A 13,871-nucleotide genomic window follows, 5' to 3' on the forward strand; every position below is an offset into this window, starting at 1 on the left:
TCATGGGGATGTAATGCACAGCATAGTGACTATAGTTAATACTGTACTGTGTATTTGAAAGTTGCTAAGAGAGTAGATCTTAAGTGTTCTCATCAAAAGAAAAAAAATTTGTTAACGGTATGTGTTGATGGATATTAACTAGACTTATTGTGGTGATTCACAGTATATACAAACATTGAATCGTTTTGTTGTAGATCTGAAGCTAATATGTTACATCAATTACATCTCAAAAAAAGTGTTGGACTTGTGGCGATTCACACTTGAGTTGGGTTTTAAGGACTGACACAACATTTAATAACTTTTGATGCTCCCATATTTGCCATTTCTTTTAAGAAAACATTGTATTTATCTGGATAGGCTGGAACCTGGAGATAGTTAAATATCGCTGGCCTGTAAGAGAAACGACACTTCTATTCACCATGGAAGTGAGAGGTAAAAACTATAAAAAGAGACAATGGGAAACATTCTCTATGACCAGGGAAGTTTCAAGAGTCTTATATTCAGAGGATCAGAGGCAGTAGAGCAGAAAAGAAAAGCGAAAAGAATGACAAATTCGCAGACTAGATAGCCTAAGGGAGACTTAAATTCACCAAAATTTTTACCACAGCTGGGCCAGAGTTTCTTTCTATTGACAGGGAATTATGTTGCCCTACAAATACTGTAAATCTAGTAGAAGTCAGAAGCAGTCACAAAAATGAGGAAATATTCTTCCAGTACTTGAAAACTATCATCAGCTTCAGCAAAGTCCCTCACTACATTGACTGAGGGAGGTAGGCAGTGCTGAAGCTGAAAGAGGTTTCAGTTGTATAAATATACTTTGTAGGAGATGGAAAATGCTGGAATGAAAGGCTTGTTTTCCCCTCTTCTCTTTTGTCCTCTGTTGTGAGCTCAAGGAGCTGTGTTCACAATAGAAATGTATGCTCTGTGCTTTAGCCATGATGGCCACACTAGATTTTGATGTACTGGGGGCCCAAACCTCTATGCCCTCCATATCACTTAGAATATAACATGTCCTTTTTCACCAGGAAATGCTAGTTCTGGGGGTGGGGATCAGGAAGGGTCTGCAGGCCACCCACTTATGGTCAGAGGCTTGGTTAGGTAGCCAAGGTGGGAGGGAAACAGAAACAACTCATCTCACACATTCTAAGCTCTTGGATAGTCCTGTGACCTCAACTGGTACTAAGAGAGGCAATTTCAACATTAGACTAGGCTAAGGCTAGTTAGAAATCAGAATGATTTGAAAAAGCAAAACATAAAAACTCATGAATTCAGTATAAAAAATGTATATTTTACAGCTGCCCTTGTGTACCTTTCATTGTATTAAATGACACTTCACTGCATTTAACAAAGGTAATCACAGGTAAATTTCTTGTTGATGTTTATTTTTCCAAAATCTCAACTCTTCCAGTATTTATGACCTTTAAACAACTTTTCAATGTGTTATCTCTGACGTTCTTTAAATAAGGAAGTTCAGGAGACATTTTATCTCAATTAAAAAAAATTCTGAATTCTACTTGAAGTTGTCACCAAACACCTTGGCAAGGAGTCATTTTAGCAGATTCTCTGGTGCTTAATCAGAACTGAGCTTCTACTGCAGGCTTCACCTCATTCACCACTGCTGGGGCTTAGTAGGATGTGGCCTCTCTGATGTTGCATCAGCATTGCTCTCTGCTTGTATGCCTTCCCACGCTATTTACATGTATAGGATTTTTCCTCAGAGTGGACTCTCTTATGTTTATTGAGATTTGACTTACAGCTGAAGGCTCGCCCACATTCAGAACATTTGAAAGGTTTCTCTACTGTGTGGATTTTGAGATGATGACTAAGACCTGTCTTCTGACTGAAGGCTTTGCCACATTCTTTACATTGATAAGGCTTCTCCTTGTTGTGAATCCCCTGATGTTCAATAAGATGCTCTCCCCTTGTGAAGGCCTTGCCACACTCAGGACATTGGTAGGTCTTATCCCCAGTGTGGATTCTTTTGTGGTTCCTCAGGCCAGTTAACTGCGTAAAGGTCTTCCCACATACATCACACGTATATTTTCTCGGTTTAGGAGGGTTTCTGTGCTTCCCTCCTAACTTGTGTTTGTTGAGGCCTGAGTGTTGACTGAAGGCTTCACCACACTCATCACATTTATAGGGCTTCTCCCCAGTGTGACTTCTCTGATGTATGACCAGGGTTGAGTTCACTCTAAAGGTTTTTCCACACTCGGCACATTCATAGGGTTTTTCCCCTGAGTGAATTCTGTGATGTATTATAAGTTCTGAGCTCCGGCTAAAGGCTCGTCCACATACAGGACATTCAAAAGGTTTCTCTCCAGTGTGGATTCTCCGGTGTTGGTTAAGTCCTGCATACTGAGCGAAGGCTTTTCCACATACTTTACATTCATAGAGTTTTTCTTTACTGTGAATTCGCTGATGCTCAGTAAGATTTGAACGCTGCCTGAAGGTTTTCCCACATTCATTACATTCATAAGGCTTCTCTTTGTTGTGGAATTGCTTATGTTCAGTGAGGTCTGCACTATGGCAGAAGGTTTTCCCACAATATATACATTCAAAAGGTTTCTTTCCAGTGTGGAGACTTTGATGCTTTGTAAGAACCGATCTCTGACTAAAAAATTTGCCACATTTATTACATTGATGGGGCTTTTCTCCAGTGTGGATTTTGACATGTTGGGAGAGGCCTGCTTTCTGACTGAAGCCTTTGCCACACTCTTTACACTGATAAGGTTTTCCCTTGCTTTGAAGCCCCTGACGCTGGGTAAGTTCTGCACGTCTGATGAAGGCCTTTCCATATTCTGTACTGGAATATGGTTTCTTCCCAATGTGGATCCTCCTATGCATCTGAAGGCCTCTTATCCAAGTGAAGGTTTTCCTACATTCATCACAGTCATATGTTTTTTCACCTGTGGCATCCCCATCCTGCAACTCCAAACTTCCACTAGGCTCACTGTCTCCTCTGTATGTGGCATGCTGACACACAGTTTCATGATGTCCATCAGACCCCTCCCTACACCATAATGTTTCTTCATAAGGTTCCTGCTTCACTTCTAATGTCAGGTTCTCAGTCCTCACACCACCATCTGAAACAACACATCATATAACTTGAGGAGAAAAGGCAACTCAAAAATAATTTAAGAGACAGGTAGGAGGGTTAATCTTTATTTTAGATTTAACAGAGGATTTTATATCTTTTCTTTATTTAGTGTCAGGGGTTCAGAGAAACAGGTCAGCCAAGTAGAAGGAATGGGAGTAATACAGGTGTAGGAGTGAGAAAGAATAAAGCATGGCCGAGTTACCAACAGAGTATGGTAAAATTGATAGGCTGTCACTTCTGTGATTACCTAAGACTGTAAGTTCCACCTACTATGAGATTTTCTCTATTGACACTCTCCCTTGCTGGTTTGCTGGCTTGATGAAGAAAGCCACCATATGAAGAAGCCCATGTGGCAAGGAACTGAAGGTGGGTTCTGGCCAGTAGCCAGCAAGGAAATGAGGCTCTCTGTCTGTGTGACTTACTGACAGAGAACTGAGTCCTGCCAACATCCATGTGAGGGTGGAAGTGGATCCTTCCTCAGTCACAACTCAGATGAGGTACCATCTTTGGCATTTTGATTGCAACCTTGTGAGAGACCCAGAAGTGGAGGGCCCAGGTAAGCCATACGCAGACTCTTGACCCACAGAAACTATGAGACAATAAACGTGTGTCATTTAACTGCTAGCTTTGTGTTAATTCATTAAGCAGCAATTGATAACTAATGTACCACTACTACAAAAATACAAAGCTTCCTAACTATAAGTACTATAATTAAAAAAAAAGGAGGGAAAACAAACCACACACTGAAAATATATGCATGTATATGTATATTCATACATACATGAACACACACAGATAAGTATTTATGCATATGTGTATATATATGTTTACACTTATTATCAATAAACATAAATGGCTTAACTTATCTATTAAAAGAAAAAAATTAGGGAATTCCCTGGCGGTTCAGTGGCTAGGACTTGGCGCTTTCACTACCCGGGTTTGATCCCTGGTTGGGGAACTAAGATCCTGCAAGCAGTACAGCGTGGCCAGAAAAAAAAAAAAAAAGAAAAAGAAAAAGAAAAAAAATTAGATTTGGTCACAGAGCAAAACCCAACTCTGTTATATATACAAGAAACACATCTAAAATAAAATGATAGAGAAAAGTTATGAATAAAGGATGAACAAGAGAAAATTAAGCAAATGCAAATAAAAGAAGGCATCATGATCTCAGTTTCAGAAAAAAGGTGAGATTCAGGCCAAAAGCATGAAATTAGACAAAGAAGAGAACTTTATAATGCTAAATATACAATTTACAGTGACAATGGAACAGATATGTCTAATTATGCAGAAAATAACAGAGGAGCAACTTTCCTAGAGCAGAAATTATAGATGACATAAAGAGACAAAACAAATAACAGACTTTAATCATCCTTTCTCTGTCTAAAAAAACACCAAATGGGCAAAAAAATAAAGATGCGGAAGATTTACAAAATGAAATCAACAAAATTAAATCTTATGGATAAATATGTATATCAAGCTCTGTATCCTGAAAATAGAACATCTTTTCAGATGTGCAGTGACCTTTAATGAAAACTATTTTTTGGGTCATAGGAAAACCATAATAAAGTCCAAAAGGTATAAACAACACAAACATTCTCTGATTACAATAGAATAAATCTAAAATTAATAACAAAATCAGAAAATAAGCCCTTCCATCTGAAAATTTTAAAACTTCCAATTATTGGTTCAAAGGCAAAATACAAGCATACATTTCAGATTTTCTAGAAAATAACAAAAACACTACATTTCAAAACATTTGGGATTCATCAAAACCAGTGTTCAATGAAATATCTGTAGCATCAAATATTTATATTAGTAACAGATATATAGATCAATCCAGCTCAAAAGTTAAAAAATAAAAAGGACAACTAATTAACCAAGATAACCTGCTCATTTAGGAACACTTGACTGGCTTTTCTCCCTTCTGTGTCTCATTCCCCTTCCTTATGCTTCCTGGGAACACCTCTGATACAAATTACTACAATGTAAAATAAATAAATTTAAAAAACAAGTGAGAACATAAGGAAAGAATTAACAAAAATAAATGCAGAAACAAAATACAATATAGAAAAATAATGGAACATTGTAGTGGTAGAACAAAATTGAATACACCATTGTGAACTCATATCTTTTAGAAAAAAAAATGTACTTCTAGTTCTACCCATAAAATGTGCTAGAAGTATTGTTACCCTAGTGGTAAAGAACTCCCCTAGCACCCAGATTTTATACTTCAGTAGCATTCTCCACTAAGAAGAATCAAGGCTCCTTCAGAAAGGGTTGATACCAAATCTGGGTCTAGGGAAAGTACAAGGTGAGCCTGGAACAATTAATTTTGTTCAGAAAGCAAAGATTCAAAATTCATAGGGTCATGGCAAAAAGAGATAGGGGCAAGATGGAAGACATCCATACAAGGCAAAGATGTGTCAGTGTGAGCATTAAAAAGAGTAATAACTGTGGTAGATTGAAACACACTGACTCAATGAAAATTACTAAGTCCATAATGATACTAACACAGAGAAAGTCCTAAAATCTCACGTCGCCATTTGAGGTACCTATTAAACCATTCCTTGAATATGAAAATTGGTAAATAAAGGGGGAAAACTAAGCATCAATCTTGACTGTCTAATATGAAGTCAAGTCAATCTAATCAACAAATAGATGATTTGACCATTTCTTTACTATAAAGAAGAATGCCAGTTAATGATGTAGAAGGAATGAAAGAATTATAAAATCATTCTGCAACCCTTAATAAAATGGTTGACCCACACAAGAATTCTCATTTTGTATTTTGTTGATGGGAAACTGGCCATTCACAAACTGCCAAAGTGACACCACACCGTTAACAACGGGAAATATTAGCTGTTCAATGGAGGGATCATACTGTCATCATCCTAAGCTAGCCAGGGATTTTATAGTGGGTCACCCAGGTATTCATGTCTACTATTACCTAATATTAATTCTAGCCAAAAATGTTTAACTTGAGTCTTTCAATCTTTTTTCCAGTTTATGGAAATCCAGGGTACAGGGGCAGCAAAATAAATGATACAATGAGGAAGCAACCAGAAAAATCCAGAGGGTAGGAGACTGGCCTGGGCTCATCAAAAAGTCTGGGCTGTGAGAGGGAAAATGGGAGAGCGAAACTGTTCTAAAGTAAAAATAAAAGGCATAACAACCAGATGTGTTATGTGACCCTGGCTTCTATCCTGGTTTGCACAAATCAGCTTTAAAGACATTTTGGAAAAAAATGACCAGTTTGAATTTGGATTGAGCTTAGATAACATTAAGATGTACTGACAGGGAAAAGGGAAGATTATTAACTGAGCAAAATAGATTATAAAATAGCACACAGAAATGATCCCTTTTTGGTGAAAGGAATGTGTATATGTATGTATACACAAATGTGCACATAAAAGATATACAGATATAAAATAAAAAGTCATCAATCGTAATCTCTGGGTGATAAGAATATCATGCTTTGCTTTCTTATTTTGCAACTCTGTATTTTCTAACTTTCTACAATGCATATATACTTCTCTGGTAATAGTAAGAGGTAACTTTCAAAAAAGTCAATGTAGTTTTACAATGTTAATATCCTATCAGGGTCTATTTATGTAAGCATCAAAATACTTGAAAGTAACATTTGCTATAGACAATCTGCAGAAAATTCAACTGTGGATGTTTAAAACCAACATACTGCTGAGGCTGTTCTGAGATGACTTATCAACTGTTAATCATTATTACCTAAAATGTCAGCTCTGTCACTCTTTAACAACTCTCATCACAAGGAATTAACAAGTCACACTCTACAAAAAAACCAAAGGGGAGTTCATTTCAGTCCAAATTCCCTAGAGAAATTCTTGCCTCACCTCTTTCCTCTGATGGGTGGGGCTCAGGTCCTTCGCCCTTGAACTGGACTGCTGGAGGCTGAACTCGGGTACATGAAGATTCTTCATCTAGTATCTTACGTGTCACTGTCTGCAAAAGGATCTTCTGTTCCAGAGCACAGGCTGAAAGCTAGAGACAAGCAGCACTCGTTACGCCTGTAAGGATATCATGAATTTAAAAGGGACCAAACCTCAGGGAGGAGTCCCTAAGAAACATCCCCCGAGAAAGACTAGGAGGAAGAAGCTAGAAACCAGGCCCTAGGGCGCTGAGAGGCAGCCAGAAAGGTAAGCAAAGCAAAGTTTGATCAAATCTTGTTTCTGTCGCTTCATTTATTGGCTATGTGTCCTTGGCTAAGTTACACAACCTCTCCGAACTTAGTTTTCATGTGTGATACCACCTACGTCTTCGCTGTGAATGTTGAATGACCAGTAAAGGAGCACGATGCCTTCAGTAGCTTTACCCCCCGAATCTGCTGTTTCCCACCCCTCCCCTCCTTCCCCTCCTGACTGGCTTAGCAAGAAGCTCAGTTCCCTGCTGAATGCTAGGTTTTCCCACTGTTCTCTCAGAGCCTTCACACTTGAGAAAGTTTTGCTCCCAGTTCCCCGCAACCACATCATACTAGTCTGTTCCTATATGTACATTTCTCTTTCTTTCCAGATTCTCCAGCATGGTCACCACCTCCTCCCCACTCTCTGGATGATGTTCCTGCAGCCGGGCCTGGAGCTCCTGGGGCAGGATGGAGAGGAACTGCTCCAGTACCAGCAGCTCCAGGATCTGCTCCTTGGTATGTGTCTCTGGTCTGAGCCACTGATGGCAGAGCTCCCGGAGCCGGCTCAGTGCTTCTTGGGGACCAGGGGAATCCTGGTAGCAGAAGTGTCTAAACTGCTGCCTGAAGATCTCCCAGGAAGGAGGCTGGTTCTCTGGAAGGCTGAGACCCTGATTCCTGGGGTGGTCTTCCTCCAACTTCACTTTTACCATCACAGGCCCCTGCTGACCCCATGGGGCTTGGAACAGCTGGCCAGCAGACTTTCTTGTGTCCACAGCCATCATGCCTGGCTTCTACTGGAGTTTCAACTGGAGGCTCCTGAGGGCACCCTGGGGAAAAGAATTAAGTGATAAAGGGATACATGGCATATATTTCGAAGAACGCACACAAGAAAGAAGACCTGTAACCAGGGAAACTAATTTTATTAATTCACTGATTCCACAAATATTTTTTGGAGGCCTACCTTGTACAGAAACTGTTCTAGGTGTTTGAGACGCATTAGCAAACAAAGATCACTGCCATCATGGAGTGTCCATTCTAGTAGGAGCAATCAATAAACACAACAAATATGAAAAGTGTACAGTATGTTACGGAGATAAGTAAAAATATATAATTGCTGGGGGTGGGTGGGGGGTGGAATGGAGGCTTGCACTTAATGGAGGAAGGCTCCTCCAAATCCGGCATTAAATACATGTATGTTGCCCCTAACCTAAAGCAAATTTTCAAGTTATCACTTTGCACCATTTTCCCATACTTTAATACATACGACCCAACCTGTGGGAGAGGAAAAGTTACTAGACACAGCCAGAAAATTATTGATGTTTTCGTGTTAGTCTGGCAAAACTGAGAGCGAAATCCCACTTCGCTTCACACAGTGCTGGCGGCCCTGGTTTAGTCAGAGCGTCGGAATCACGGTTCCCAAGAAGGGCATCCCCAGTCCCGGGACAGGCTCCTGTCTTGGGGGCCTTGGGGCCGGCCTTTCCGGAGCCTCCCAGACAGACGTCTGCTCCCAGCCGCGCAGCCCCGAACCTCCCCGGGAACAGGGTGTCCTCCAGCCGGAACCAGGGCCGGTGTTGGCTGCCCCACGCGGCTCAACACGTCCGGGGCTTCGCAAGGCCGAACCCGATATCGAGGCGGAAGGACGCCCCCATACACTCACCTGACAGGGACGCAGAAGTGCGGCTCCCGGAACCGGACGCTCAGGCGCGCCGGCTTCCGGCGTCTCCAGGAGGTCACGCCCCCGAGCGCGCGCCCGCGACCCGCCTCCGCCCACGTGCGCAGCGTCTCCGAGTTACCCTGCGGTCGGGTATGCTGCGTGTTCAGTTCGAGCAGTTCGGGACTAAAGGCGGTGAAAGCTGGAACTGTGCTTTGACAACACTAAACCCAGTTCCTGGATCTCTGAAATTAAAAAAAAAAAGTTTCGGACACTCGCTTCTTGCCAACCCGGCAGGATCTCTTAACTGAAAATGTAGGGGAGGAGTGCTAGATGACAACAGAGAAGAAAAATGATTGCTCTCTTCCATAAAGAGCGTTCCGGGGAAGTAGGCCGTTGGCGGTCAGCATCGCTACCTGTTTGTCTCCCCTCTGCCCTTCTCCTGGGTGCTTTCATCTCCTCTGTGCCCAGAACCCTCTCCTTCTCAGGAAGGAACATGATAGCTAGCCTTAGGATCCCGTGAATATACTGAAACCAGGAAGAAACACAGAAAACAGTGATGTTCGAAAAGTGGGAGCTGTTAAGGCAAAGAGCTTGGGCCAGAAGGCAGTGGAAATTTGCGAGAATGCATGACCCTAAGGGCAGAAGAGGATTAAGTGATGTAAGAGGTTCTACTGTGGAAGAGTTGGAAGAGAGGGCGATCAAAGTAGGTGAGCTCACTGCTCTGAGGGAGGTTCCTCAGTGAGTTGCTGCTTTAGTCAGCAACACAGGGTTGGGAATAATAAAGGGAGTGGCAGACACAAAAAGGAGAATCAACATATGAAGTGGGGTGCTGGAATTTTGAAAAACCAGCCAGAACTGTAAAGTTGTCCTTGTCCCACTGTGCAGACCGTGGTGTATTGGGAACAGATTCCTCATGGCTATTACCACAGGAAAGCAAGACTCTCAGAACACTGGCCCTACAGAAACAATGCTGCTCACTTTGGAGTTTCTCTTGTGCTGAGGCAGATATTCCCTGTCCTTCACAGTGCAGGACGTGCATATCTTAAAACAATCTAGTTCTCTCTCAATTCTTCTTTTTTTTCCTTAATTTTTTTTGTTTTGTTTTTTTTTGTTGTTTGCATTGGGTCTTCATTGAGGTGCATGGGCTTCTTGTTGCGGTGGCTTCTCCTGTTGCAGAGCACCGGCTCTAGGCACGTGGGCTTCAGTAGTTGTGGCGCACGGGCTTGGTTGCTCCACAGCATGTGGGATCTTCCCGGACCAGGGATCGAACTTGTGTCCCCTGCATTGGCAGGCGGATTCTTAACAACTGCGCCACCAGGGAAGTCCCTCTCTCTCAATTCTTGATACCTCAGAGAAAATTCAAAATCCCTTCACCTAGAAAGAGGAGAAAGGACACGAGTGTTGTGATACTGAAGGGATTATTACTGAGTAGAAAAGGGGAAAGCAAACTATTTTGAAAGCACCTGGAATGAGCTTAATGGTCAGATCTTAGAAAGCCACATTGAAGATGCTACGTTTCAAGGCAAGTACCAAGGACAACACCACAAAGCAACCACGGCTTCCTGAGGAGACTGGAGAGTTGACCACTGCTCACATGTGTAGGAACTGAAGCCTCTGAACCCCACACCCAGGACCTTCAGTTCACAGAAGGGCTGGCACCTTGGGGATGTGGAGAGCTGAATGACACAGCAGAGTCCAGAGCAAAACCAGCCCTGCCTTGTAAACATCCCGCACATTTCTTCCCTTCCCCGTCCAAAGTGGCTAAACATCTGTCAAATTATACTTACTAGGAATTATATCAAAAATCCAATAAGTGAGATCAGATAGTATAGGACAGTGGTTAAGAGCTTATAATTTGGGGTCACTGAATTCAGGTTCCTGTGCTGTAGTGCCCCTTGAGTAAGTCACTTAGCTTCTCTAAATCTGTTTCCAATTAGGGGACAATAAGAAAACTAAGAGCACTGGGCATCAAGAGGATTAAACGAGATCACACAAGGCAAAACCACGGCAGAGTTTTTGACAGAGTACACACTATGGATAGCTTTTTCATTTGTGAAAAACTCTGAGTCTTAAGAGTCTAAGGAGAAATGACTAATATATCCATCCCATTTACTGTGTTTACGTGTAAAGTACACACTTTTACTGAGCCTGCCCACAAGGGGTCAGTTGTTCTGCAGAAGATATAAAGTGGGCAAATTAGTGTCCTCCTTGGGCCTGAACCATATACCAAAAAAATTACATAATCTTTACAATCCAGAGGCCTATTATGTAATTAGGGCACAGGCCTAGAACACCTGACACTGATGAACAACAGAATGTTAATATGTAAATATATTATGTGGTCCTAGATTTAAATGTAGAAGGAGTTCAAGTATGGAGATTCACTAAGTCCCAGTGGTTAGAGTCTTCATGGGAGATATGGAAGGCAGGATGGGCCCTGGAGAAAGGGAGCAAGTTAAGAATTCCTCCTTCTCAGGTTGGGAAAGGTTCAGGAGTTGAGGAAACCATCCTGGGGCTGGAAATGGAAAGGAGGCTTGTGAACTGAACTAGGAGGCTGGCAAACAGCAGTTGGCCAGAGGCCACCAGGATGGGGGAGATGACCAGCAGGGCACAGTCTAGAAAGGCTGTCAAAGATCTGCTCAGATCTTTATCCTCTTCAGGGAGTGCCCTGCGTCCACTCTTACCCTGAAGTTGTTGCTTCACTCGCTATGGTTACATAAAGAGTTTTCCCAGACTAAACCCAAGGAAAAGGCAAATCTTTTAAACATGTTACATCAATCTTGGGAGTTCCCTGGCTGTCCAGTGGTTAGGACTTGGTGCTTTCACTGCTATGGGCCCAGGTTCGATCCCTGGTTGGGGAACTAAGATCCCGCAAGCCATGCAGCCTGGCCAAAAAAAAAAAACCCAAAAACAAAACAGAAAACATGTTACATCAATCTTGCTCCTAGGTACTTATGATTTTTAAATATCTACATGTGCCAACTTCTGAAAACGTGGAGGGGTCTCAAGACTGAACATGACTGTAATGTAAACTGAACATAGCTAATTTTCTCATTCATAATTATTAGGCTCATTTTGAGAAGTATCAGAAGCCAGCAATCGAGATTCATGAGGGCTTTGGGCTCCTCTCCCCCAGCTATCATTTCTGGTTTTAGACTGAAATCTGCTATGCATACAGACATTTATTAGCAATGTTCAGGAAAATTATCAAAACTTGGAAATAGGCAAAAATATGCTAGAACATTTTGACTCTTGGGGAATTAAACATTGACTCACAATTGATTAGATTTCAAATGTTTTACAGTCCTATAAAGTTAGAGGTTAACTTACAGAAAACTGAAAAGATATAAAATTTTCCCCTGCCCAGAAGAGAATACTAACCAATTTTGTATCTAATTTAGCAATTTTATTGCAACATTTTTCCCTCACTAATTATATGAATTTCAATTTTGTATATTCTTGTGGAATCAAGTCTGCCATTCTGTTGGCTCCTCCATTAATGAGTTAAATAAAATTTGGACACTTGCTCATTATTTGTTAGAATGAACTATACGAAATGATTGCTTACTCTAATACTTATAATCTAATATTTATAAGAAACATTTTCCTTAACAATTTAAGAGTGAAACATTGACAACAAGCATGGACAAAAGTCATATAGCCTGTTCAGGGAGCATGATGAATTTCCAGTTTCTCTGCGTGGTTGCTCCTCTCACATCTTGGGTGAAAGGTTCATTGGGAGGAAATGTTGCTAAGGATGCAGCTAACCTTAGAGTCAGGATCAGGCAAGCAGAATCTTCTGACATCAGAAAAGGCTGAGAATCAAGCCTTGAGTGCCATTCTAAAGGGTGAGCCATGAAAGACTCTAGATGTTCATGCAAAGGTAGAAGGAAGAGACTCTAAATTCTTTTAGTCACTATATATCTTTAATATCACAAATTCCACCAATGAAAACTCACTTCTAAAATTCAGTATGTAAATTAGTAAAACCTCTGCTATTAATCGGAGATAGAGCTAATTGCTGTGCTTAATGCTAACTTCCTCTGGAGTGTGGCCTTTCTGATTAAGTGTTGGTGAACCACCCCTGAAGGATATATTACTGATTAGAGGATCTATCCACGTAGACAGTGAGGTCAACTTTTCGTGGTGTTGTTTGTTTCTTAGTAAATTACAGACCATACAACAAGGACAACCTGTTTTCATTAGACAAACGGGATGTAAGTTCAATAACCAAACCATTTTCCCTCTTCCATACAGGATGTTCCTGGAAGGTATGCAATCTTGTCTCAATGTTGGATTGTGTCTATTTCCTAATATCATTTCAGATAATTCACAAAAATAGAAGTGTACCTCAATAAAAAAGACTGTTCATTTTTTTTTTTTTTAATTTTTTTTTGATGTGGACCATTTTTAAAGTCTCCATTGAACCTGTCACAACATTGCTTCTGTTCCACGCTTTGGCCCCTTGGCCACGAGGCATGTGGGATCCCAGCTCCCCGACCAGGGATCAAACCCACACCCCCTGCATTGGAAGGTGAAGTCCCAACCACTGGACCATCAGGGAAGTCCCTGTTCATATTTTTTATTGGCATAATGTGCCTTCCTAATCATATTTTATTTTGGCACTATTTTTCAAATAGATTTGTAATAATGTATAGGAAATGTATGCTTGTATATGTAGGTGTGTATACATATCCACACACGTATATGTGTTGTCACCAAGTGTTCTTTTGTAAAGAAATCCCACATTGCTTTGTTTTGAATGTCATCTTTGTATATTACAATTACAAATAAGGTGTCAACAAATTCTCTCCCTTTTTTCAAAGTTGTACTTATTAAAAGCTAGCACCAATGTCTTCTTTTCTGTGAAGACTCTGCTGACTCCTTCAGTCAGAATTAATGTGCTTTAACATTATTTGGACTTTATAATATAATTACTTATTGTTTATGTAGCCTATTCTGCTTTA

At 41.0% G+C, this 13,871-nt stretch overlaps 1 protein-coding gene across 4 annotated transcripts; it reads right to left on the reverse strand.

Annotated features, from left to right (window-relative positions):
• Nucleotides 1-1,358: 1,358 nt before the first annotated feature.
• LOC137772883 (zinc finger protein 345-like) lies at nt 1,359-9,012 on the reverse strand. Of its 4 annotated transcripts, none has more exons than XM_068557031.1 (5): nt 8,908-9,012; nt 8,212-8,285; nt 7,958-8,077; nt 6,964-7,111; nt 1,359-3,083 (listed from the first exon to the last, which is right to left on the reverse strand). In XM_068557031.1, exons 3-5 carry the CDS (start codon nt 8,030-8,032, stop codon nt 1,690-1,692), a joined length of 1,617 nt encoding a protein of 538 aa, XP_068413132.1. In that variant the 5' UTR covers nt 8,033-8,077; nt 8,212-8,285; nt 8,908-9,012; the 3' UTR covers nt 1,359-1,689. The 4 variants fall into 4 exon arrangements, with proteins under 4 accessions (XP_068413132.1, XP_068413131.1, XP_068413129.1 ...); XM_068557030.1 differs by having other exon boundaries at nt 7,742-8,077; XM_068557028.1 differs by having other exon boundaries at nt 7,622-8,077.
• Nucleotides 9,013-13,871: the final 4,859 nt, after the last annotated feature.

This window comes from Eschrichtius robustus, chromosome 12 (genome assembly GCF_028021215.1).
Source record: "Eschrichtius robustus isolate mEscRob2 chromosome 12, mEscRob2.pri, whole genome shotgun sequence".
Classification (NCBI taxonomy): Eukaryota; Metazoa; Chordata; class Mammalia; order Artiodactyla; family Eschrichtiidae; genus Eschrichtius; species Eschrichtius robustus.

What these genes read in the sequence shown, in the direction of transcription:
- LOC137772883 (XM_068557028.1), bottom strand. Translation starts at nt 8,032, where the DNA reads ATGATGGCTGTGGACACAAGAAAGTCTGCTGGCCAGCTGTTCCAAGCC. An exon ending in ATCTGGAAAGAAAGAGAAAT is followed by an intron (nt 7,112 to 7,621) that starts GTACATATAGGA and finishes GCTTGTCTCTAG; the next exon opens with CTTTCAGCCTGTGCTCTGGA. An exon ending in CCACCCATCAGAGGAAAGAG is followed by an intron (nt 3,084 to 6,963) that starts GTGAGGCAAGAA and finishes GTGTTGTTTCAG; the next exon opens with ATGGTGGTGTGAGGACTGAG.